At 33.1% G+C, this 22904-nt stretch overlaps 1 protein-coding gene across 1 annotated transcript in view; it reads left to right on the top strand.

The window, feature by feature from the left end:
* The window catches only part of LOC144969042 (transcription elongation factor SPT6-like), a 37719-nt gene continuing 14815 nt past the window's right edge, over nt 1-22904 (top strand). The window contains exons 1-22 of the mRNA XM_078908021.1: nt 1-79; nt 3343-3530; nt 3919-4115; nt 4863-4938; nt 5598-5717; nt 6184-6268; nt 6848-6938; nt 7558-7641; nt 8072-8158; nt 8486-8587; nt 9554-9670; nt 10431-10520; nt 10766-10902; nt 12028-12375; nt 13336-13486; nt 14384-14581; nt 15213-15356; nt 15799-15932; nt 18515-18632; nt 19030-19106; nt 19464-19599; nt 20792-20929. Of these exons, the coding sequence (XP_078764147.1) occupies nt 3365-3530; nt 3919-4115; nt 4863-4938; nt 5598-5717; nt 6184-6268; nt 6848-6938; nt 7558-7641; nt 8072-8158; nt 8486-8587; nt 9554-9670; nt 10431-10520; nt 10766-10902; nt 12028-12375; nt 13336-13486; nt 14384-14581; nt 15213-15356; nt 15799-15932; nt 18515-18632; nt 19030-19106; nt 19464-19599; nt 20792-20929 (2796 nt within the window). The 5' untranslated portion in view covers nt 1-79; nt 3343-3364. The remainder of the gene's footprint in view (nt 80-3342; nt 3531-3918; nt 4116-4862; nt 4939-5597; nt 5718-6183; nt 6269-6847; nt 6939-7557; nt 7642-8071; nt 8159-8485; nt 8588-9553; nt 9671-10430; nt 10521-10765; nt 10903-12027; nt 12376-13335; nt 13487-14383; nt 14582-15212; nt 15357-15798; nt 15933-18514; nt 18633-19029; nt 19107-19463; nt 19600-20791; nt 20930-22904) is intronic.

Genomic DNA, 22904 nt, shown 5'->3' with positions numbered 1-22904 from the left:
CCCAACACTAGGAAACATCCGGTTGAACAGAATTTTGTGATTGTCGTGCTAATTTTTACATTTTTAAAAAAGATTTTTGGTAAATAATGGTTTATAATATTGTACATTCGCCTATTGTCAGCATTTATAAAGTTTATGTTATTGAAACTTCGCAAAAGACCCATTATATTTATTCCTCCAATGAGTTGTATGACAAGATGTCTTCTCTAGTGTTTTCTTCCCGTGTGGCCATCATTCTCATTCTGTCTCATTCACACTTTCTCCCTTCATTCATATTCATTATCATTATTAGTAGATGGGCAGCTTAATTCTTTCATTAAAAAAACAAAAAACAAAACAAACCAGGTTCCCAAACTGAAATGATCTGTGCTGGTGTTGTTATTGCAGTTTACATTCCCACAAATCGTAATGGAAGACAAAGTAAAGTCAAAGTTCTATCCTGACCCTGAATCAGAATCTCTGCAGCGACTGTCTAAGTATCTTCTTTTATTCACAAATTGAGCATCTTGAAGTAGAGTAATAAATAATAAATAAAAGCACAGGTAATAATGCAAATAGTTCTTTGCGTTTGACAAGCATGACGCTTTGGTTTAAATTTTGTAGTAATGGGCCGTAAGTTATGGTGAAACAAGTTTCAAGTTCAAGTATTTTTGATTTTTATAAATTATTGGATGTCTAGGCTAGTCTAAGGGGTATGACTGTAACTGTTACTGTATTGACAGTCCCATATAAAGTTTAGTCATTAGACGATCACTAAGTCTCTTACACATCTATCAATTTCGTGACAAGTATAAATGTTAAATATTATGAATAATGTAAATTTAAGTTTAAGTTTAAGGCAGAATTCTAGATTTGTGACCAAAAGACATTACTCATTGCTGTAATGTGCAACAATATAATGTTTGTAGTCTCGACAAGTTGTTCTAATTCTGAAAGCCATCTCCAGGGATCTGATTCATGGACCGGGACTATGACGATAGTCCGAGACTAAATCCACAGTCTCAGACTAAATTGCGTTACGAGCTATTCATGAAGCCGGACTATGCAAAGTCTGGGACTGGGACTAAACGGACTAAATCTACACCCGCGATAGAGCAGGCGTAAATAGCGTAGTCTGGGACTATCAAAATTATATTGCTACTCACCGGGGGAAGTAGGTGTACAGCGCTTAGAACTAGGATACCCGATCGTTTTTTATTTTTAAAATTTTTTTATTTTACTTTGTTTTATATTATTTTTATTGTTTGTACTACTACTACTACTACTACTACTACTACTACTACTACTACTACTACTAGTACTATTACTACTACTACTACTACTACTACTATTACTACAACTACTACTACTACTACTATTACTACAACTACTACTACAACTATTACTACTACTACTACTACTACTACTACTACTACTATTACCACTACTACTACTACTACTACTATTACCACTACTACTACTATCACTACTACTACTAGGCACTTTGATAAAATTTTCAAACTCAAAATATCTTAATTTGACCCAGTCAGGGGGATGGGACTTGAAAAAACATAAAATTTGATACCTTATTTGTTTATCTACGACTTACGGTTCCAGAGTTATTTATATTTTTCTGTTGACATTTTTTGTCAATTTTACAGAGAGAATCTGTGATCTCACTGCTGCCTCAAAACCAGCATCTAGCGGCTATCGGGAAATTTTGAGTTTTGCAGTCAACATGACCCACTTATTGTTTTCAGTAATTTTGTTTCAATTAAAAAATAAATGGCAAGTGTTAGGTATCATTTTAAAGGTGAGAAAATAAGCTTTATTTTCATATAAATCATTTTCATGTATGAAAAGTATGGACAAAATTAAGGATAAATGAAAATGGAAAAAATATGAGGTTTTTGTTAAAAAAAAGTGGGGTTGATGGCGGAAAAAATAAAATAATGAGCGAGTGTATCAATTTTGATGAAATTTGGCAGAGATGTTCTTCAATTGATTGTCTATCGATGTATGAAGTATAATTAAAATGTATCCATAATTTAAAAAGTTCTTATAAGTCAAAATTTGATAAATTTTTATTTCAATAGCTTTCTGAGAAATACAATCAGGAATTAAGAATAAAATATACCGTTAGAAAGCTTGTTTTGTGCCCTTTAAAATGATACCAACATTAGTCACATAGGTTCACAAATAACGCCATGGTGACCAAAACATTAAAGGGCCAAAAATAAAGTTCCAAAAAACGAGTTTCACCTTACAGTGAGCCTATCGGCGGCCACTGAACTGGAGTTATCAAAGTGACTACTACTACTATTACATTTCTATTATGTCTTTTATCATCCATTATTTTCTAGAAAGTTCACGTCTCTTATTGGCTTTATCATTATCATTTCTATCACACCATTGGGATCCACACCACGCTAACGATTCATTCACACTCCAACCATCGCCGAGTACAGACAATACAATTTATAATCCATTTCATTTTATTTGTTTACAACGTTTATTTGTTTTTTGTTGTGCTGACAAAAGGTTTACCTGAATCGCCCATTGTCTGTTGTATTTTCCCATTTGATGCCTCTCCATCATCACTCTTTCGTTAGTACTTTCACGATCCCAGGCTTCGGGCAGCCCCCACCGCTCTCTACTTAGAACAACGCTACACCGTGGATAAGCATCATTTAAGTGCCATCATTACTTATAATATTTAGTAAAAACATTACACACACACACATTCTCAAACAATTTTTACACCCCTAAACTTGTCTCACACTATTTTTCTTTGTGGGGGAAAAATACGATCAAAACAAACACGAAGAAGAAATAGATATGATTTCTGTGCTACTTCACATGACGCATGTGCAGCTGGAAAAGTAACACGTTTTGCAATACTTTTCCGGGCAATCCCCAGTTTAAAATAGAGTGACCTCTGTAGTCTGAGACTTCGCACTAGTAGTCCGAGACTTGATAGTCAGAGATTAGGTCTGACTCCATGAATAGCTTACTTTCGTAGGCTCAGACTTCCCCAAGTCTTGGACTACGAAGTCTCAGACTTTGTTATAGTCTGAGACTATCATAGTCTCGGTCCATGAATTAGACCCCATAATCGGTTTATTAGAAGGCCACTTAATTGGAACATTTCTGCGTAATGGCACTGTTCCAATTCTTGGACTGTATTATTTTTCATACTGTTCTTTTATATCAGCTGTTTATTCTCCATCACATTATTATTGAAGTGCTTTTTTAAAAAAATAATTCTAGAATTATACCATTGTTAAAAAAATATTTTAAACCATCCCAGTCAGTCAGTATTTCTTGTGGAAATAATAATGTATTCAAACTTATTTATTTCAGATTATACAAACTACCATTCAGCATGTCTGACTTTGTGGACAATGAAGCTGAGGAGTCAGATGTCTCCTCTGAGGAGGGAGAGCTATCAGATGGTGAACTGAAACCAATGAAGCGTGATAAAGACAAAGTGAAGAAGAAGAAGAGAGCAGTACAAATATCAGATGATGAAGAAGAAGATGATGAATTAGGTATTGATATTGTAGTAATTTTCATTTTTCATAGTTCTCTTCTGACAAAAAAAGATGGGGTTTGGAGTTATTTTCATGTTGTCACCCTATTGGAAATTGATATCTTAATAGTATGTAATAGTTTCAAGGTTTAAACTCTAGAATAATATGTTGATTTTATGTTTCAAAACCTTTTTTTTTTACAACGATTTTTGTATTATTACAATTGTCTTTGAGATATAAAAGATTTTTTGACTTTCACTTGAATAAGGTGATGGATGTTTAAGTTTCTGAATCAAAAATTTTATATTCTTATCAGAAATATCTACCCCAAACTGATTAGTAGCATTTTATACTTGGCTGTTGTTTTGTGAGTATCTTATGGCTTACAAAATTTTAACCATTCAAGATGAAGCTGCAATAGCAGAGGAGATGAAAGATTTCATCAATGAAGACGTGGAAGAGGAGGAAGAGGATGCAGTTGAAAGTGATGACAATGAGGTGGAGAAGAAACGTAAGCATGACTATGATGATGAGGATGACCAACTTGATGAAGAGGACTTTGATCTCATTGATGACAACTTGGGTATCAAAATCAATAGAAAGGTACTAATCTTTCAATAAATTCTGATTTATCTTTCTTTTATGCATATTCCTGTTGAAAACATGAATAAACTGACACTCATGGCATAAGCATTTTAAAGTGACCACACATTTTTGATTTAGTGTATAAAGTATCGTTATATGAAACTATGTATCAGGACGCCTGAGAAAATTTGACACCCCTGGTGCTATTGTCACTGTCCTATTCACGTTCAAACACTTTTCGATAACAATTGAAATAGTGAAAAGGTAAGTGTTTTTATTTTTAAGTTGACAGTCAAGTTTTGATTTTAAAAGAAAGAGTTATAGATATGAGTAATTTAGCATAATGTATTGACAAATTGCAGAGTTAAATACAAAGTGGGTCCCGATAGCTCAATTGCTAGAGTACTCGCTTCACATGCAAAGGGACCTGGATCAATTGATATAGCAATATTTCAAGGATCCTTTAAGAAAAGAAAATCATTGTACAGACTAACCTACTATGTAACTAACTTTAATTGTATTAAACTTATTTTTAATTAACAGCATCAAATAATTGGGTTGCAACTATAAGAATATACCCAAACAGTGTCTTTAATTCTATATGAATATATATCCAGACTGCTCTGTAGGTAGAATTCTGCACTTTTATAGAGTGAGATCAATCTCTAGCTGAGAGGTGGAGACATCCATATCCGGGCAATTAATCAAATTTAAATTCTTGTTTAAAAATAATAACACTGAACATCTTTCATGTTTCATTTCAAGCACAAAAGGAAAAGAATCAAGACAGTAGCTGATGATGACGACAGTGAAAAGGAGGAAGGTGAAGGGGATGAAGATGGTATGTGTTATTTCCGATGATTATCTTTTTTATTTTTAGAAAAGAGAATTCTTTTTTGTTTTGTTTTTTTTCGTTAAAATGCATCGACTTAAACTAAAGTCTCAAATTATATTATTTTTCAACCATTATTTTTTCTATTTAAAGCACTTTTCCACATAATGGTTTTAATGCATTGTTAGGATCATTATTCTTGATAGTCATGATTAGTTAAGAATCAAGAAGATGAGTATTATGGTCTCCTGAACCAAAGACTCTCAGACATCCATCAACAAATTTAGAAAATCTAAAACAGATAGTACAGACTAGCATTGCATATTATCAAATGACTCTTTGACCTTCTAAATGACAGACTTTGACATGGCTTTGAAATTGGATTATTGAATCATTGTATGTCTCCCTGGATTAAGAGGATTAGAGGAGGCCAAAAATCATTTATAAATCAGGCTGAAAAATTGGTATATTAAACCGATTAGCATACAGCATTATAGATTGCTATTATTATTATTATTATTATTAGTATGTATTGATTATATTTTTGTTAACTGCGTTACAAGAGAATAAGAATTTTCTCACAGTAAAGGAAAAAATAAAGAAGAAAGAAATAGGAAAAGTTGTAATAAACGATTCTTTGCTTTTAATTAATTAATCTAATTTTGCAGGTAAACAGGCCATTGGTAACCAACTTTTTGATGGGGATGAGGAAGGAGGAGAAGAACAAGCAGAATCTATCAGACAAGAGGCAACCAACTTGCAGGAATTCGATTCAGAAGAGGAGTCTGGTATGCTGATTCGTATTAGAAATATTTGTAACTTTATTTTATATTACAGTAAAGATTTTTATTAGTCTTTGATGCCCTCCACTTCTGTATGATGCCTGTTGCTTTCGTGTACCAGAATGGTCTTGGGCTTTCAACACAACCCAGATTAGGTCTGAAGGTTTCGAGCAGCGATCAAACATGTTGACAATATGCAGTCATGAGTAGTAATTTACACAAATATTCCTGTGTGTCCAGATTTAGCAGAAAATACTGTCTTTGTTTGTTTGAGGCGATAGAAACTGCGAAGAACTACTTTACTTTGTTCACTGGATTGCTTATGACTGGAAGATGGCTACCTCATGCAAGTTTGACTTTATTTCATTGTCTTTCCATTTGCTTGGGAGAAACTAATTAATTGAGACTTGATAAGAAAGTCTTATGTTTATATAAGTATATTATACTTTTTAAATTATTTTTTTTTAAACAGATGTGGATGATTTCATCGTTGATGAAGAAGGAAACTCTGTCAGTAAAGGCAAAAAGAAGAAGAAACACATCATCCACAGTGATAAGTAAGTGTAATGTGGACGTTTCGGGTTTCCCTTTTACCAACAAAACACGAATGATTTTATCTTCTTCTTTTGAGTAATAACTGAAAGTGTCTCTGTTTGTGTGTGTGTGTGTGTGTGTGTGTTAGTGATATTTTAGATTGTCATTCTTGTAACTGTCAAGCGCATAGAGCATGACCTAGTCATGGTTATGTGCTATACAAGTGCTATAATTTATTATTATTATTATTATTATTATTATTATTATTATTATTATTATTATTATTATTATTATGTAGATCAGATAGTGAAGTCATATATTCATAGAGACCCTTTAAAGAAATGTTTTTAATGATTTATGTACATTCATTATGAAGTCAAATCTAAATCTAAATAAATTCTTGTTGGTTGTTTAAGATGGCATGATTATTAGGACAACAATATATTCACAATTTATTTATGATGTGATTTTGTTAAGTTTACTCACACAAAAAAATAATACTTACATCGAACCAAAAACTGTTTTTATATATGACTCTGAAGATCTAAAATATATTTTTTTTAATGCCAATGTTATAATTTTTTTTTTCCATCCTTATACAGGGCCCTCCAAGAAGCTCAAGAAATGTTTGGGGTTGATGTGGACTTTGCCGATTTTGATCAGTTTGATGAGGATGAAGAAGAGGAAGATGAGGTAAATGCTTTACAACCCCCCTCATAAAGCCATATTATGAGTCGTGATATTTGATTCACAGATTTTAAAAAAGTGTATGGATGAAAAACAATCATCATAAAAGGCATTTTTTAAATATATATGATCTGATGTCAATAATTTTGAGAAATTATATGGCCACCTCTTTGTAGAGGTTGCAATGCATTATAGAAATATCTTACATATCAACCAAGTGTGTATGAAAGGTGCCAGACAAAAAAATCCCCAAAAATCAGTCTACCTCGACTGGGGATCAAACCTCAGATCTTACATATCAACCGTGACTTTCACATATTTGTTTCTACTTTCACTGAGATGATTCTGACCAAGCATCCAGGTGTTTTTCAGTAACCTAACCTTATGATACGGCTAATCAGATATTCTTGAGCAATGTTACCAAATTATAAACTTGTATTTTAATGGGTTCTGTGCACTGTCAACATTAATTCTTTATATTGAAAGTTGTTTTGTCCGTATTTAGTAATGAGATTGAGTTATTTTGTTCCTGTATTTACATCCCTGCCTAATACCGATCTTATTTAAAATGGTGCATGTACTTTTTATTCATCAACTGTTAATTGTAAATTTTCCGTCTCAACAGTATATGGAGGAGGATGAAGAAGGCGAACCTAGGCGTTCCAAGAAAGGGGGTCAAAAGAAGATTTCAAGAAAGAGCATATTTGATGTAAGTTGCATGTTGGATTTGACTTAATTTTGTTTATATATTTATAGATATATAAAGATTATAAAAACGAAAACCATGAAATAACACAACAATCTACTTTCACTTCCTGATGAGAGTGAATGGTCGAAACAATATTGTAGAAGTTGATCATAATTATACTTGAAATATTTTATATATATATAGATACATACTCATTGATTTATCTTTATTTATATTATGCATTGATATTTTGGTTTGAGACAAGAAAGGTAGAAATAAATGCATTTCTGAATTTCTCTATGTTTAAAGGAAAAATCCCATTAAAAAAAAAAACTGTTATAAAACCACCACATTAATTAATAGTTCTAGGTTATCAACCATGATTCACCATGTGATTGTTGCTTTAAAAATGTATTGCTTCAATTTATTGGGATATTTTTGTTCTTTTCAGGTATTTGAACCTAGTGAACTGGAGAGGGGTCATTTTACTGATGCTGATAATGTTATCCGTAAGGAGGACTTCCCAGAGAGGTTTCAAGTAAGTTGAATATCTCTCTTTCTCTCTCTCTCTCTCTCTTTCTCTCTCTCTCTCTCTCTCTCTCTCTCTCTCTCTCTCTCTCTCTCTCTCTCTCTCTCTCTCTCTCTCTCTCTCTCTCTCTCTCTCTCTCTCTCTCTCTCTCACTCTCTCTGTGTCTTTCATTCTCTCTCTCTCTCATATATTTATTCGTCCCATGTTGAACTTAAGCTTTTCTTTAATGCTAAACTTGAGTTTTTGTATTTTATCACATAGACATAAACATGTCCTTTCTTTTAAAAAAAAAAAAAAACATATTGTGACCTTGATGTACTATTCATGCTTTTTCAGTTGCGTCGTGTTCCTGTAAAGGAAGCAGAGGATGCAGAACTTGAAGAAGAGGCGGAGTGGATTTACAAACAGGCTTTTGCCGTGCCTTGCCTTTCTCAACAGGTGAGCTATACCTGAAGAATATATCCGGAGTGATTATGTAAATATAAGTATATTTTAATTATTCATTGTGGAATAATCCAACATTCAGAATTTTTTATGCTATGAAACTGATAGGTATGTGTCAGTTCATGAATTTAAATCTTTTTTTTTTTTTTTTTGGTATTGAATTTAAAACAATTTTTCCATTGGATTGCAAAGTCAGTAAAGGTTTTCTATGGAAACGCATTGTATTGTTTAAGAAATTATACTATGCTTAATCTTGTGAGTGAAGTTGACAAAGTTGATTTAAATTGGTGACAGGTGATCCATTGTGTGTATTTTCTGTAAAGGCACAAATTAAGTCTGTTGCAAGCAGTGGGTTTGTGATCAAGATTTGGTGGAAGACCAGAGCTCCGCTTGTATATACAGTCACGTCTCTCTCCAATCCGAACACGTCAGTTCCCATCATTGTTCATTTTGTCCAGATTATAGAGACATCTGGATAGTGGAATCAGTCCCTATTATGTACAAAGAAAAAAGAAAAAAATCTGTCCACAGGCAACCTGTTTGATAATAGTGACATCTGGATTGTGGAGCTCTGGATTAGAGAGATGCGACTGTATATATATCTATATATATTTATATATGTATGGTTTTCATCAGTTTTCTCCTCTTTGAATTCTGAAAAATAATCCAAAACACTAATAGAATAGCTAGCATAATTTGCTTCTCAAAGCATCAAAACTTTCGTCTTTTTTAAAAGCTATTACTACTACTTCTGATGGCAGACCCTCATTATTTAGATTATATTTCATTATTCAACCCAGAGAAGCTGCCGAAATCTAATTCCTTGCATAGTTTTTTGAAATTATTAGTATTGGTGTCGTTTTGTTTCGAATGTTACTATAACAACATTTTTTCACAGCCTCATAAATGTATTTGATAAGTATGTAAAGACCATTAATTTACCTTTCTCTCCATCACCAGTCTTATCTGGATATGGACCACCTTGGTGCTGTAAACAATTTTAGTAGACGAACATCAAATATGATGACATCAAAGATCAAACAGGCTCTCAACTTTATGAGAAATCACAGACAGGAGGTTTGACTCACTTCTATATTTGATGCATGTTAAAAACCTTCAGAATAAACTATATTTTATTGTCTGAAAGGATCACTATGAAAGAAAAATAATTTTTGATTTAATGTTTGCAAAGTTATGTCCACAGTATTAACAAATGTGCCTTAGTCAGAGTTGCCAACTATTACAAAAATTTCAAATTTTTAACATAAAAATTGTGCCTATAGTACAAAAATCTTCAAAAATTGGCAGGCTGTTTTCCTTGTATTTATATGAGGTTAAGAGTTTACAGTGTTAGACACTGAAAGGTGTTCAATTTTAGTCATGAAATGGGGACTGCAGTGGATTACACATTTAAAAAAAACCGAACTTACACATTTTTTCTTCCCAAATTACAAATTTCTGATTATTAAGGTTGGTATCTCTGCTTATTCACTTCAGGTGGACAGTGATGATGGAATGCTTTGGGATTGTTCTCAGAAGTATTTATTTTTTCCCTTTTTCCATCATTGCTAAGAATTCGAAACATACTCAAAGATGATGTTAGCCTTGATGCATGTTAAATGTTTAAAAAATGCTTTTGAAATTCAAAAAAAGAAATATGAGGAAGGTAAACTTTTTGCTCTTTGGCAAAATTTGCTGCAACTACCTATTTTCATGTTTTCATATTTGAAATATTTGGTCAGACTTCCTTTGTACTTCATTTTGAATTTTTGTTTTCTTTGATTAGTCTGTGTTTGATGTGCAAGCATGCTTTCATTTCTTATTTGTTTTCCCACAGGTACCTTTCATTGCTTTTTATCGCAAAGAATATGTTGAACCAGAACTGAACATCAATGATTTGTGGCGTGTGTACCACTGGGATGAAAAGGTATGGATTGCTTTTACCCATTTAATCAATTGATGCAGATTTTTTTTCCAAATTGATGCCATTTTTTTCTTTCTGAATTGCATTAAAGAGAAGCTGGTCCTTGTTTACTTAAGTTAATTTTCCTTTAAATTATGGACTGAATGAGAATGAGAAATCCTACATTACATTACTAACAACAAAATAGGTATCTGAAAAAAGTTTATTGGAACTAATAAACCAATTTGATTTTTTAAATTTATTCCCAGTGGATGCAGTTATGTACAAGGCGTAACAATCTTGTGACTTTATTTGAGAAGATGAAAGACTTTCTGTATGAGCAATACTCTGACCCTGATAAACCCTCAGTTTTGTTCCGACCCATCACAGAGGATGAAATTCACAGGTAAGCTATTGAAAAATTAAAGCCTTGAGATAATATAATAATTGATGAGAAATAAAATGATTTTTCCATTCATAGCAGGACAAACTATTGTGGTCCATACTATTTTTGCTGTAATTTTATGATTGTGTAATTTATTGTTCAAATTATGTTACAATTAATAGATTCAAATTTATAGAATTTAAAGAAGATCAGTCCCACCTGAGCTAAGTTGCTAAGCATCTTCGATCTTTTTCAAAATTTCAATTTATTTTTCCTAACTTTAACTTTCTATTTTTTTATTCATATTTTGCAACAATTTTAGTAGATATTGAGTCAGAAAATTAATTAACTTGCTCAAAAGCAAATAAGAAAATAAAAAATATACAAGGGTGAGTCAAATGTAATGGGACAAATCTCCTACTGAGTTCATTTCTTTTTCATGTGACGTCGTTTTTGGCTCAATTAAACTTACACTACATATACTCTTTAAACCAAATGTAAAAAATATTTATTCTGTCAGATTTTAACAAGGTTATGATAGTTTAAAATGGGTGTCTCCACGGTTGTCTGTCAGCGACAGAAAACTGTCATTGAATTTCTTGTTTTCGAGCAACGTTTTTAAATGCACTAATAAAGTCTATAAAACAGGCATTTTGTAGAGGTAGTGTTTTAGGTGGGTTGAACCTGAGCCGCTGTTTCACCCTCATTAATTCACCAGACTTTGACTGTCGGAGGCAATGAGGGGGCATCGCTTTGAAGATGGTGAAGAAGCCAAGACAATAGTTAAAATGTTGGCTCTAAGTTCAGTAAACTCAGTTTTACGAGGACAAGATACTTGACTTTACAAATAGGTGGATGGGCTATTGAGCGAGGTGGAGACTATGTTGAGGAGTAGCATTCTACTCGGCTAATGCCAAGCTTTAATTTGAGGTATAATGCATGGTATTGATTCAATTTGTTTTAAAGTAATACGCGAAGTCCCATTACTTATTGACTCACCCTTGAATTAAAAGTATATCTTGCATTGGTTAATATATGTCAGGCCTTATGAAGAGAGATTTAAGAAGAGATTGTTAATAATTAATATATTTTTAATGTATCTTCTTTAACAGTTCCTTTTTTTTTAACCTTTTAATTTTAAATCAGGGTTAAAGTGGTCCAGTCTATGGAGGAGCTTAGAGATGTGTACCAGAATTTCCTTCTCTACTACAGTCATGAGATTCCAAACATGCGTAACCATGAACAGTCTCGTCCAAGGGAAGAAGGAGAGACCGAGTCTGAGACTGTTAGTGGTCCAAAGGCTTCCACAATGAAACAGGCAACACGTCGAAGTGGATACTCAATTTGTTTAGCTGCAAAGCTAGGTATAAGAACTCTTAATCCTGAACATTTATATAGCCTATTTACACGACATCACCACATTCAATACACCTTCACACAGCTTTCTTTAACCCTCGAAGCAGGCCATACTGATCGAAATTTCAATTTGTGCTAGCATTCTTGCAATGTCCTCCTATGTCTCTGGCCTGAGCGTTGTTCAGTGTATGGTAGAAATCTATTTTTTTATGGAAATGAAAAATAGGGGGTCATTCAACTTGAGCATTCTACATTATCGCTATATCAAATACGTAACAATAATTAAGGGATAACTCTTTTGAACATGTTATCAATGCAATATGTTATTTTATGATATCACATTAAAAAATTTTCTTATGAGCAGATATAGGTTTCATGGCAAAATGATTCTCTCTTATTTTTTGCTGAGGTAATCATGATAAGGTAAAATTTAATTTTGTTTTGGCAGATGAATAGGTCGTCATTTGAGTCTATTAGCACTATATTTAGAGTAACCATTAAGGACACTCATCTACACATGTCATGCAGTGCTTATTAGAAGTCATTTAAGAATTAGCTAAGATTTAGTTTGTCCGAAATTTCTTTATTTTAAAAATGTAAATTGTAAATTTTTTCAATATAAATTAGTTGGCTGAAGAAAAGAAAAAGAGAAACTGTGATTGTCACATCCCTTTAGTTTAATCACAAAATTACAGTCGTAAGTTTTTTGTTCCTTTTAGTATTTTTTTTTTTTTTTTATAATATTATATTTTTTTTTATTATTAATCACAAACAAAATTGTGTTGTATTCTGCAGTTAATTTTAATTCATTTCACTATTTACCACTATAAGCTGTTTAAAATTGGCCACTTCAGACTCATTTATCTAAAAAAAATTCTACTCTTCTTGTTTACAAAAATCAAAAGAAGACCTGCATAATGATTGTCCTAATTGACTGGCCTAGAAATATTTTTTTAAAATTGCTTTATTGCTTCAAGTGAATATTAAAATAATAAGGCAAGCAGTATAATGGCTTTTAATTTGAGTTATGAACTGACACATGCTGATAATGAACATTGTTAATTGCATACTATTTATAATCTATTCTGCTTTCTCCAGCCAATTCCCATCAGAAGAAGACGTCCTTAAAGGCTGTCAGCATATGGTTGCCATGCAATTGTCCCATGATCCCATGGTTAGGAAGAGTGTAAGAACTGCATTCCAAGAGAGAGCAAGGCTGAGAGTCAAGCCCACTAAGAAAGGGGCTAAGGTTAGAGTTCAAATTATTTTTTATTTCATGAGCAAGTCGTTCCTCCAGATGCAATGAGTCAAAAGAGTGGCCAAATTATTTAATTATCTGAATAATGATGAGTGTGCAAAAATAAATTATTACAAGAATTAGTATGCAAGAAGCTTTTGATTTGATATAATGCTTTCCCCTTAATAAAAAGAAAAATGAATGACATAACTCAAAAGGAAACTGACGTGATGGGAATTATTTCTATTACAAGGCCTAAATTGATCATTGTAAAGCAGTCTGGATGAATTTGTGTGTTGATTACAATTTCAACTCTACCGCAAGAAAATTTGTTTCAAATTATGTTGGTCTGTTTCATAATCTGTGGAAAAATAGCAGGTTATTAGTAGTCAAATAAGCAGGATATGAGATGGATCTTTTTCAGTAGAGTATGACACGAAGTGGGCTATTAGGTGATGACCGCTTTGTTTGCTTAATTTTGATCGCAAGTCAGAACTTGATGCTTCCATTTTCTTCCTTGTAAACGAATTCTGCAGATGCTAAATGACTGATTAACAATGACAGAGATCGTAGTTCAATTAAATCTCTAAACACTATGGATACAAGGATAGACCATTCAATAGAGGTAAATCTGATCAAGAGTTGTCATTTATAAAAACATCATGAAGAGACCAATGGAATGATTGATAGTGCTTACATTATTGGATGCTCTAAGTGAATATTTAGTATTTGTCAATGTTTATTTCAGGGATGATAATTTACTATATCTGGATTCAACTATACCTTCTATTCTCATTCACTAACGTTTATATGTATATAATCATATGAAAGAATATATGATTTTAGGGGGGAAGGTCATCACACAAATCTTCTCTTCATAAAATGATCTTCATTTGTCAATGTTTTCAGATAGTTGATGAATCCCACAACTGTTTCACCATGAAGTATGTTAGCAACAAACCCATTAAAGACTTGAAAGATGACCAGTACTTGAAGTTATTCCTTGCAGAGGAGGAGGGTCTGCTTACCCTTGGTATCAAGATGGATGAAGATGAGGAACAAGTAGGCACATCTTACTTTGAGGAGATTAAGCAGCTGTACTACAGGGTAAGAATCTAAAATTGTCAGTTATCTTTTTTTTTTAATTTCAGGAGTTAAATGGTGTCTAAACTTCAGGATGTGAATGTCTTTGTTTCATTTATTTTTCTTTTCCAGAATTTTTAAAGGCGACAATAATGCCTTCTGCAATTGAAAAATGAACTTAATTAAATGTAGCTTAGATCCAAAAGATTATATTGATCTGCCTGACAGTTGCTTTTTTCGATGTATTGCGCTTTGCATCTCTCCTTTCTATTATGTCCCTTGTTCGGGTCCTTGGAAAAGGCTATTTACTCATTTTCTCAAACCGTGCTTTGGTGTAAAATGAGTACTTGGCCTGGAACAGCTTTACACTTGTCGAAAAAAATTGCAAAAGGTGTTTATGTCTATCCTATATATAAGTTGCTATTACACTCTATTATTAGATATTGTGCAATGTAAAATAATTATATTCAACCATTGTCAGTTTAACATTATTCTATGATCTATATGTATATATTTATATATATATATATATAATAATATAATATTTATATATAATGATTTTATATATAGATTAAATTAAATATCTATATAATAATTTACTATTTTGTCAGTGGTTTTAAAAAATATGTTATAATATTTATAAATTTTATTTCAGGATGAGTTTAGTCATCTGGTACAACAATGGAATACGCAGAGGAGTGAAGCATTGAAACGTGCCCTGGTCCGCATCTTATATCCGCAAATGGAGAAAGAGCTAAAATCTAAACTGTTGCAGGAAGCCAAGGATGGAGTTCTTAAGGTAATATGAACAAGAGTTCAAGGTCAAAATGAAATGGGAAGGAAAAGAAAATTACCACATATATTAAAGTCATTAAAGTTTTCTTTTTGTTTCTTTAAAAAAAAAAGAAAAGTAAACTGACAATGGGGAACAATAATATCAGGAGAATATTTGAAAATATCGCGATTTTTATTGATTTCGGAATTTGTACCATTATTGCTTATATTTTAAAATTATATTTAAACAATACAATGAGTCAGATGTATTGTATCTTAATATATATATTTAAAAGGAGATTGAGTCGAAATTTTGAATTTCTAAGTGATAGTGAACATATTTTTAATGCACCATCCAGTAATTGTTTTTCATTTTTCAATTTCCAGGTTTGTGGTATTTCTAAAAATTGGGAATTATATATGATGAAACGAAAATAATACTATAATGTGTGCATTCCATCCACCAGGCATGTGCTCGCAAACTGTACAACTGGCTTAAAGTGGCCCCTTACCAAATGGATCAGCAGCTGGAGGACGAGTTTGATGAATCCAACAATGAAGATGGCCTAAAAGTATTGGGCATCGCTTTCTCTGCAAATCAGTAAGTGGGATTTTTTTTTTTTGACTGTTGTAAAATATTAAGAATCAATTTTTAAAAAAATAAATAAACCAATGAAGATGAGATAATGACCCCCCCCCCCCCCTATTTTTTCCCCCTCTCCTCACCTATTTCTTAAGGGTTAAATCACTCATCATATCAAAATTTTACGAAATTGTATTGGAGTCAGATTTTATAATTTATAATTTCAATTCTATTTTCAGCACATATATATTTCATGCCAACATAATAACTGATGAGGCAGATGATCAAAATCGAAAAAATAAGTCTGTTATAAAACATGCCTCTCGCTTTGTTGTGGAGTGAAATCTTCAGGGTCTTCACTTTTTATTTGGTTATTTTTTGTTTAATTTTCTTTATCATCTTTGTCATTTGCTCAGAACTGCATTTGAGAGAAATCTACTGATATTTGAAAGGGCAAGATTGAATGAGAAAAGGCCCAATACTACATTTCTCACCTTACTCAGATGTAAAATGAGTACCTGGCTGGCAACAATGTTGCCTCTGTAGGAAAAAAAATTAGAATATTGAGTAACAGGCATATGTTTTGTTCCACATGTCGTGTTGAATTTGGCTTTTAAAGAACTTAGAGCATATTTAGTGGATATTAGCCATATTAAAGCTTGCGCTTTAAAAAAACCCAACAAATTTTCCCCTTGTTGATTTGCCTATACTTTTATCATTGGCTGGTTGAGATTAATATCTGAGAAATATATTTTTAGACCTGCATGTGTGCCGACAATTGTCGGTTTTCCGACAATCACGGTAGTTGCGATCTCCCGGATCACTTATTTTTATTTTATTGCTAAAGTAATCTGATTGCGAGTGACGTCAATTGTCGGAGTGTCGGCGAGCCCCAACTCGACCGGCGGCGAGCAGTCAAGTGCCGACGAATGGGCGTCGGATTGCCGACAATATTGTCGGCACTTTCAAGCCCTCGTTACGCTCGTTCGGCAATTATCGGGAAACTCCGCTAGTCTCCGATTCGACCGCAACTCTTCATTGTCTGAAAAACGAGTAGTGTGTCGATATAATCGAGCATGCGCAGTTCGTTAACTTTCGTTTTCATACTTTCGGTATTCCATTCAAGTAACTTTTGTTTGTTCAATTGAACGTTGCTACATTTCAATTTTATTCGCTCTATCAATAAACTTTCGGGATTTGTCGTTGTATATTTTGATCTATTACTCTTTTACATTATTTTTTGTTATCATGCCTGAACAATTCTTTGACCGTTCGTCGGATCTGAAGTCAGTTGAGAATGGTGTTCGAAATCTATTCAAATGGAATTGGCGATGATTTTCTTTCGGAGTACGTGAGAAAGCCAGCCCAGCCGGGTGCTGCATTTTGTATTTTTTTTTGCCAGTGGATTAAAGTCTAATGATTGGGATGGTTATTGCTCTTTAGAGTTAGAGATAAGATCAATTATTCCAGGTTAAAAACTACTGTGGGGGTCCGATTACGGTGGCAAAGGAAAATCATTCATAAAGAGGCATTCTCACAGACAGTCAAAGTCAAAGTGAGTAACACAAGAGAGAAAAAAGAAAAACACCTCAGTCGTTGACGGCTGTTTTCACTGCTGAGACAGAGACTCGTCCTCTCTCCAAGCTTCACAAGATTTCTTAACTCACTCAATCCTCGCCCTAGCCCAGTCTGTAGGTAGACAGGTGCCGATTAGCCATTGGACAAGTGAAGCGCAACTTTGGGTTAAAATTTGTATAACACAATTTCATATAATTATAATCACTGTTGCATTATTTTTCACAGTATATGAACGGCTCTGGTATCATTTTAAAGGGCAGAGATCAAGATTTCTTTTGATGTGATAGTGATAGAAATCAATGTTGACATATTGTATCAAAAATTAGAATTTGATAAAAATAACATCATTTTAAAACTTTTGAAATCTTTTTCAAATTGAGATAGCAAAAAAAATAAAAGAGAAGGCATCTAGATAAATCATTTGTCTGTGTCTATATCAAATTTCATAAAGATTGAAGGCAGTGCAGTATGTTTAATGTTGACCACAAGTGACCAACCCTCTTTTCTCTATGCTAAGATCCCGTTTTAATCAGTAGTCACCTTATCGAGAGGCTTCCCAGTGGGGGAATTCTCAATCAATTTTGAGCTTTTTGTAAGACTAAATTTAGAGTAGTAAAATCATCATAACTTTGGAACCGTTTATCCTAGATCCAAAAGTAAGGTATCTCATTAAATGGTTTTTAAAGGCCTATCTGTCTATGTAAAAAATAATTATTAATTTTATTTTTGAAAAAATATAAAACTACCACTCTACCTCCATGCTGTCCCTTGTCCCTATAAATGTTTGGTACTTTTTAACATTTTAAAATAAATATATTCGGTAGGACAATCCAAAAGAAAATGTATATGACTAAGTACTGAGTTACAAAATAAAATATCCGGTAATGCGATATGTGTGAAAAAGTTCAGACAATTTGGTCAGGACTCGCATGCAGGTCTATATTTTCAATATTTTTGTCAAATTGGGATTGAATTTTAAATGTTGCTATTTTGTATATTTTAAACTTGTTTGTTATTTTTAGAGATGTACCAGGATTTGGTGCCCTTATTGACGGAGATGCGTCAGTGATGGAGTTTATAAGATTGGAGCATATCACAAAGAGGAAGAATGCTTGGAGAGAGGTGGATAAGATGGGGAAGGTAAGATTGTGTATGGGAAGGTGGTTCATCAAGAAGTTTTGATAACATGTAAACAGCCCTTTATTTTGAGAAAATGCTGGTGAACAGAAGAAATAATAATGATGAAGTTGTCAGCTATCATTGCATTGAAAATAAGATGTTATAGGCTGTATTGTTGGCAATAGATATAGTGTTTGTATTACAATAGATGATTATAATAGAGAAATGTTATATATATATTTTTTAAATATTTTTTTTTGATGAATAATTGATGGTTCAATTTTATATTTTATTTACTTATTTATTTTTTTTTTTTTTTTGAAAAAGTATTTACCAAACTTTTTAGAAAATAAACAAATTAACTATCTGTTATTGTTTAGTTTTGCATAATGAATTTTTCATATTTTTTCAATCAAAGGAAAAAGATTTGGAAAGATTGAAAGAATTCATCAAGGATAAAAAGCCCCACGTAATAGCTGTTTCACCAGAATCCAGGTGGGTTGTTTGTTACTTACTTTATTCTGCTAGGCACTGCACTGTAGATTTGTTGAAGATCACCTATGCTAATCTTTTACAATGTTGTATAATTTATTGTTGTTGCAATTATACTTAATGGTTTTATGGTATTTTGTCCCTTTTTGTATGATCACCACACAACAGAGATTATGACATTTTGTCACTTGTATAATCACTACACAACAAATGTCTTTTTTTTTTTTTTTTAACATTGTTGAAAATTATGAAATTGGAAAACATTGCTGAAATAGTCATAATCCATATGAAATAATGTATTTCATTTTAATATAATGTTACAAAGTTTCACACCGCCCGATGACCATTTTGTCCTCATAGAATGGCCCTAATGGTAATGGATGACATCAAAGCCATTGTCAGTGAGTTGGAAATGGAGAACCAAATGCCAGCTATCAATGTGGAACTTGTGGATAATGAAATGGCCATGATCTTTGAAAACACCAAAAGGGCAGAAGTAGGTTTGAATGATTAAATATTTACTCATTAAGATTTTAAAGTATATTTTTTCCTGTATTAGAAAAACAAACATGGAAAAATAAATTCTAAATTTACATTTGTTTTTAATTGAAGCTCATTTTAGTACAATATATTGGGCTGATCTGAGGAGTTAAATGCCATTCGTTTACCGAGTTTTCAGTCATTGTATCTATATTTTTCAATGGGTCTTTTTTACCCAAGGATGCTTATTCACGTGTCAAAAACATGAACTAATTGGAATGGATTTTGTGCAAATTTGATATTTTTGAAGTTAGTTGTTTTTTAAATGGCATATATTTCCAGTGACAACAGATGGAAGATGTAACCGAGACATACGAGCAAGAATAACTCCAGCCAAACAGGCCTTCATGGACCTGGGAAACATTTTGAAAAACAAACAGATGTCGTTCGGGATTAGATTCCGAGTCTTGAAGTGCTACGTGTGGCCAATCTTGTTATACGGATGCGAAAGCTGGACTACAAATGCAGAAACACAAAAGAACATTGAAGCTTTTGAAATGTGGTGCTTGAGAAGGATGCAGAGAATATCGTATACTGCACACAAAACGAACGAAGAAGTGCTAAAACAAACATACCAACAAAGGAAACTAATGCCCTTAATAGTGGATCGACAACTATCCTTTTTCGGACACATAGTAAGGAAAGATAAGAATGAATACCTGGCAAGTTGTGGAAAAATACCTGGTAAACGCGCCCGGGGGAGACAAAGAAAAACACTCATAGACCAACTGAAGGGCTTCACCAACCTAACAATCCAAGAGCTGTTTGAAAAAGCAAGAGACAGGGAGGAATGGAGAGAGATAATTCATGCAGTATCCGAAGCCTGGACCAGGCATGGAACCTAGAAGAAGAAGAAGAAGATATTTCCAGTATTCCTCAATTTCTTAAAAAACTAGTCTTCAATATTTAATTGTTATTGTGGTGCGTTGAGGGCAATGCATATCTACTACCATTAATTGAGATATATAAGTTTTTCTAAGAGCAATGCATATCTATTACCATTAATTGAGATATATAAGTTTTTCTAAGAGCAATGCATATCTACTACCATTAATTGAGATATATAAGTTTTTCTATTTACTCCTACATTGAGTGATACAGAAAATTCACTACATTAAAATAATGATTTTCATTTAATTTTCACCCAGAGTGAGTTCCGAGACTACCCTGCCCCATTGCGCCATGCCATTTCCATAGCAAGACGTCTTCAGGACCCTTTGCTAGAATTTGCACAGCTGTGTAATCCAGATGAGGATGTCCTTTGCCTCAAGTACCACCCACTTCAGGTATTGCTATATTTTAATTATATGTCCTGGGTGGGGATCCTGACCTCCCATAGTGGGCAGGGAGGTACATGCTGTGTCTTCTATCCCTCCATGCCCGTTTTCCAATTGTTTCCTGTCCAGGGATGTAAATCTTTCAGAATTATTAGGATTTCCTATTTTTCACACATTTTCTAGCTTCCCCAAACTATTTAAATATTTCTCAATACCTCACTACCAACAACTCTGTACAATAGAGAATTTGCAGTGAATATCCATTTTCAATGTACTGAAACACTTAATTAACACTACTGTTGTGTCAGTTATGATTATACGTGTATTTAACCATTCAACTTATTTCCACGACAGCTTCCGAATTTTAATTCGGAAGTACTAAGGATTGATAGCGTTCGAATTTCCGAATTTTCCTAATTTTAATTCGGAACTAGATTCACATCTGTTGTGTAAACAAGGAGGGTTATTTTTAGTTTACCGGAAGCAAAACATGAGCTGCAGAATCGAAAGTAGAAGATGGTGGATACATATCGAGTATTCATGACTGAGTGCTGAGTTGTTGTTACACTTTCTTCCTAAGGCTCAGTTGGAATGTATTTCTGTTTCTGTAAGTAATTCCTGTGTGTTGCAATTCATTTCAGTCATGATGAGTCTGAAGATACATTTCCCTTAGCCTTGGTCTTTATGAGAAATTTCTATGGGGTCTCATTTCTGGTTGAGACTGCCACGAACCTTGGACTGTGGTGGGGGGAAAAATCAAATTTGTTTGTTCTCATTGAAAGCTACACCAATAAAGTAAAGGGCTTTTAACACGATTCAAAACCTTATGTAGTATTTTAATTGCAATGTACTTCTAATTGCCTTTGTTATTAGCAGAAGGGTTTGGGGCCTGAGAAAATGATAAATATCGGGAAGTGACCATCTTTCCAATCTCAAAATTGGCCTTAGTAGTAATATTATGGCTGTTGAAATTTGAGTACGAGTTTTTATTATTGTCAGATTCATTTAGTAATTGGGGGTAATATTTTGACCTGAATATAATTTTGATATAAACGTTTAGGTGTTGGATTACGTGCGGTGAAAATAAGTTAAGAATTCCAAAATTCTGATTTTTTCATTACCCCAAACTAATTTAACCCTGTTTAATAAAGATAAAGATAAGGATAATACTAAATTAATGGGCACTGATTTAAGCATGACCAACACCAAATAGGACAAAAAGGAGACATAAATCATTAAAATCCATCCATAAACAAAATAATTTAGATTTTATTCTGAGACTTATCACTCAAAAGTCCTAAAAATGTTGTCACAATCAGAAGGCCATTTATCACCTCATTCCTGGAGTGTCACTTGGAGTTTAGACTATTGAAATGAGCTCGCAGAATTTCAGATTTTTTTTCAACTTTGCATTTACATCCCTGCCTGTCATTGTCTTGGAATGAGATTACTTAGTTTTGTCCTGATCCTTGCCGGAGTTCCTTGGCTGGGAGGGAAACAGTCGAATGTATAGTTATAGTTTTGGGAGATGATATTTTTTTCCTTGTAAATCATCTCTCTGTTATGCATTGTATTATGTTTAGTTTACATATTATATTATATAATTGGTAAACATTTGCGTGTATTCCTCTTAGTTGGGACCTGTGCTTGTGTCTGGATGAGACTTTTAGGTGATCTCAAACTAAGTACTTTGACGGTGTGCTCTTGGAATCTACATCTGTTCCCTATTTGAACCAATTCCCCTTTGTCTTACCTTTTCTTTTGTGCTTTAATTGTAATTCTAGAACTTTTTACTATCCCATTTTCTTCCTTTTTACTGGTGCTGATATGACCTTAATGTGTTGCAAGCGCTGTAAAACACTTAAAAAACAAAAAAAAAACAAAAAACATAATTATGTGTCACTGTGGTTTAGTGGTAACCTTAAGACAAGCCCCCCAGGTTTGAAATCTTGTCAGTAGGTACCCCTAGGGAAAGGCTTTTTAC

The sequence above is a fragment of the Berghia stephanieae genome, chromosome 3 (assembly GCF_034508935.2).
Source record: "Berghia stephanieae isolate SIO BIC M18660-M18661 chromosome 3, UCSD_Bste_1.3, whole genome shotgun sequence".
In the NCBI taxonomy this organism is placed as follows: Eukaryota; Metazoa; Mollusca; class Gastropoda; order Nudibranchia; family Aeolidiidae; genus Berghia; species Berghia stephanieae.
The sequence above is the reverse complement of the archived record's forward strand: the minus strand, read 5'-3'. Positions and strand labels throughout refer to the sequence as shown.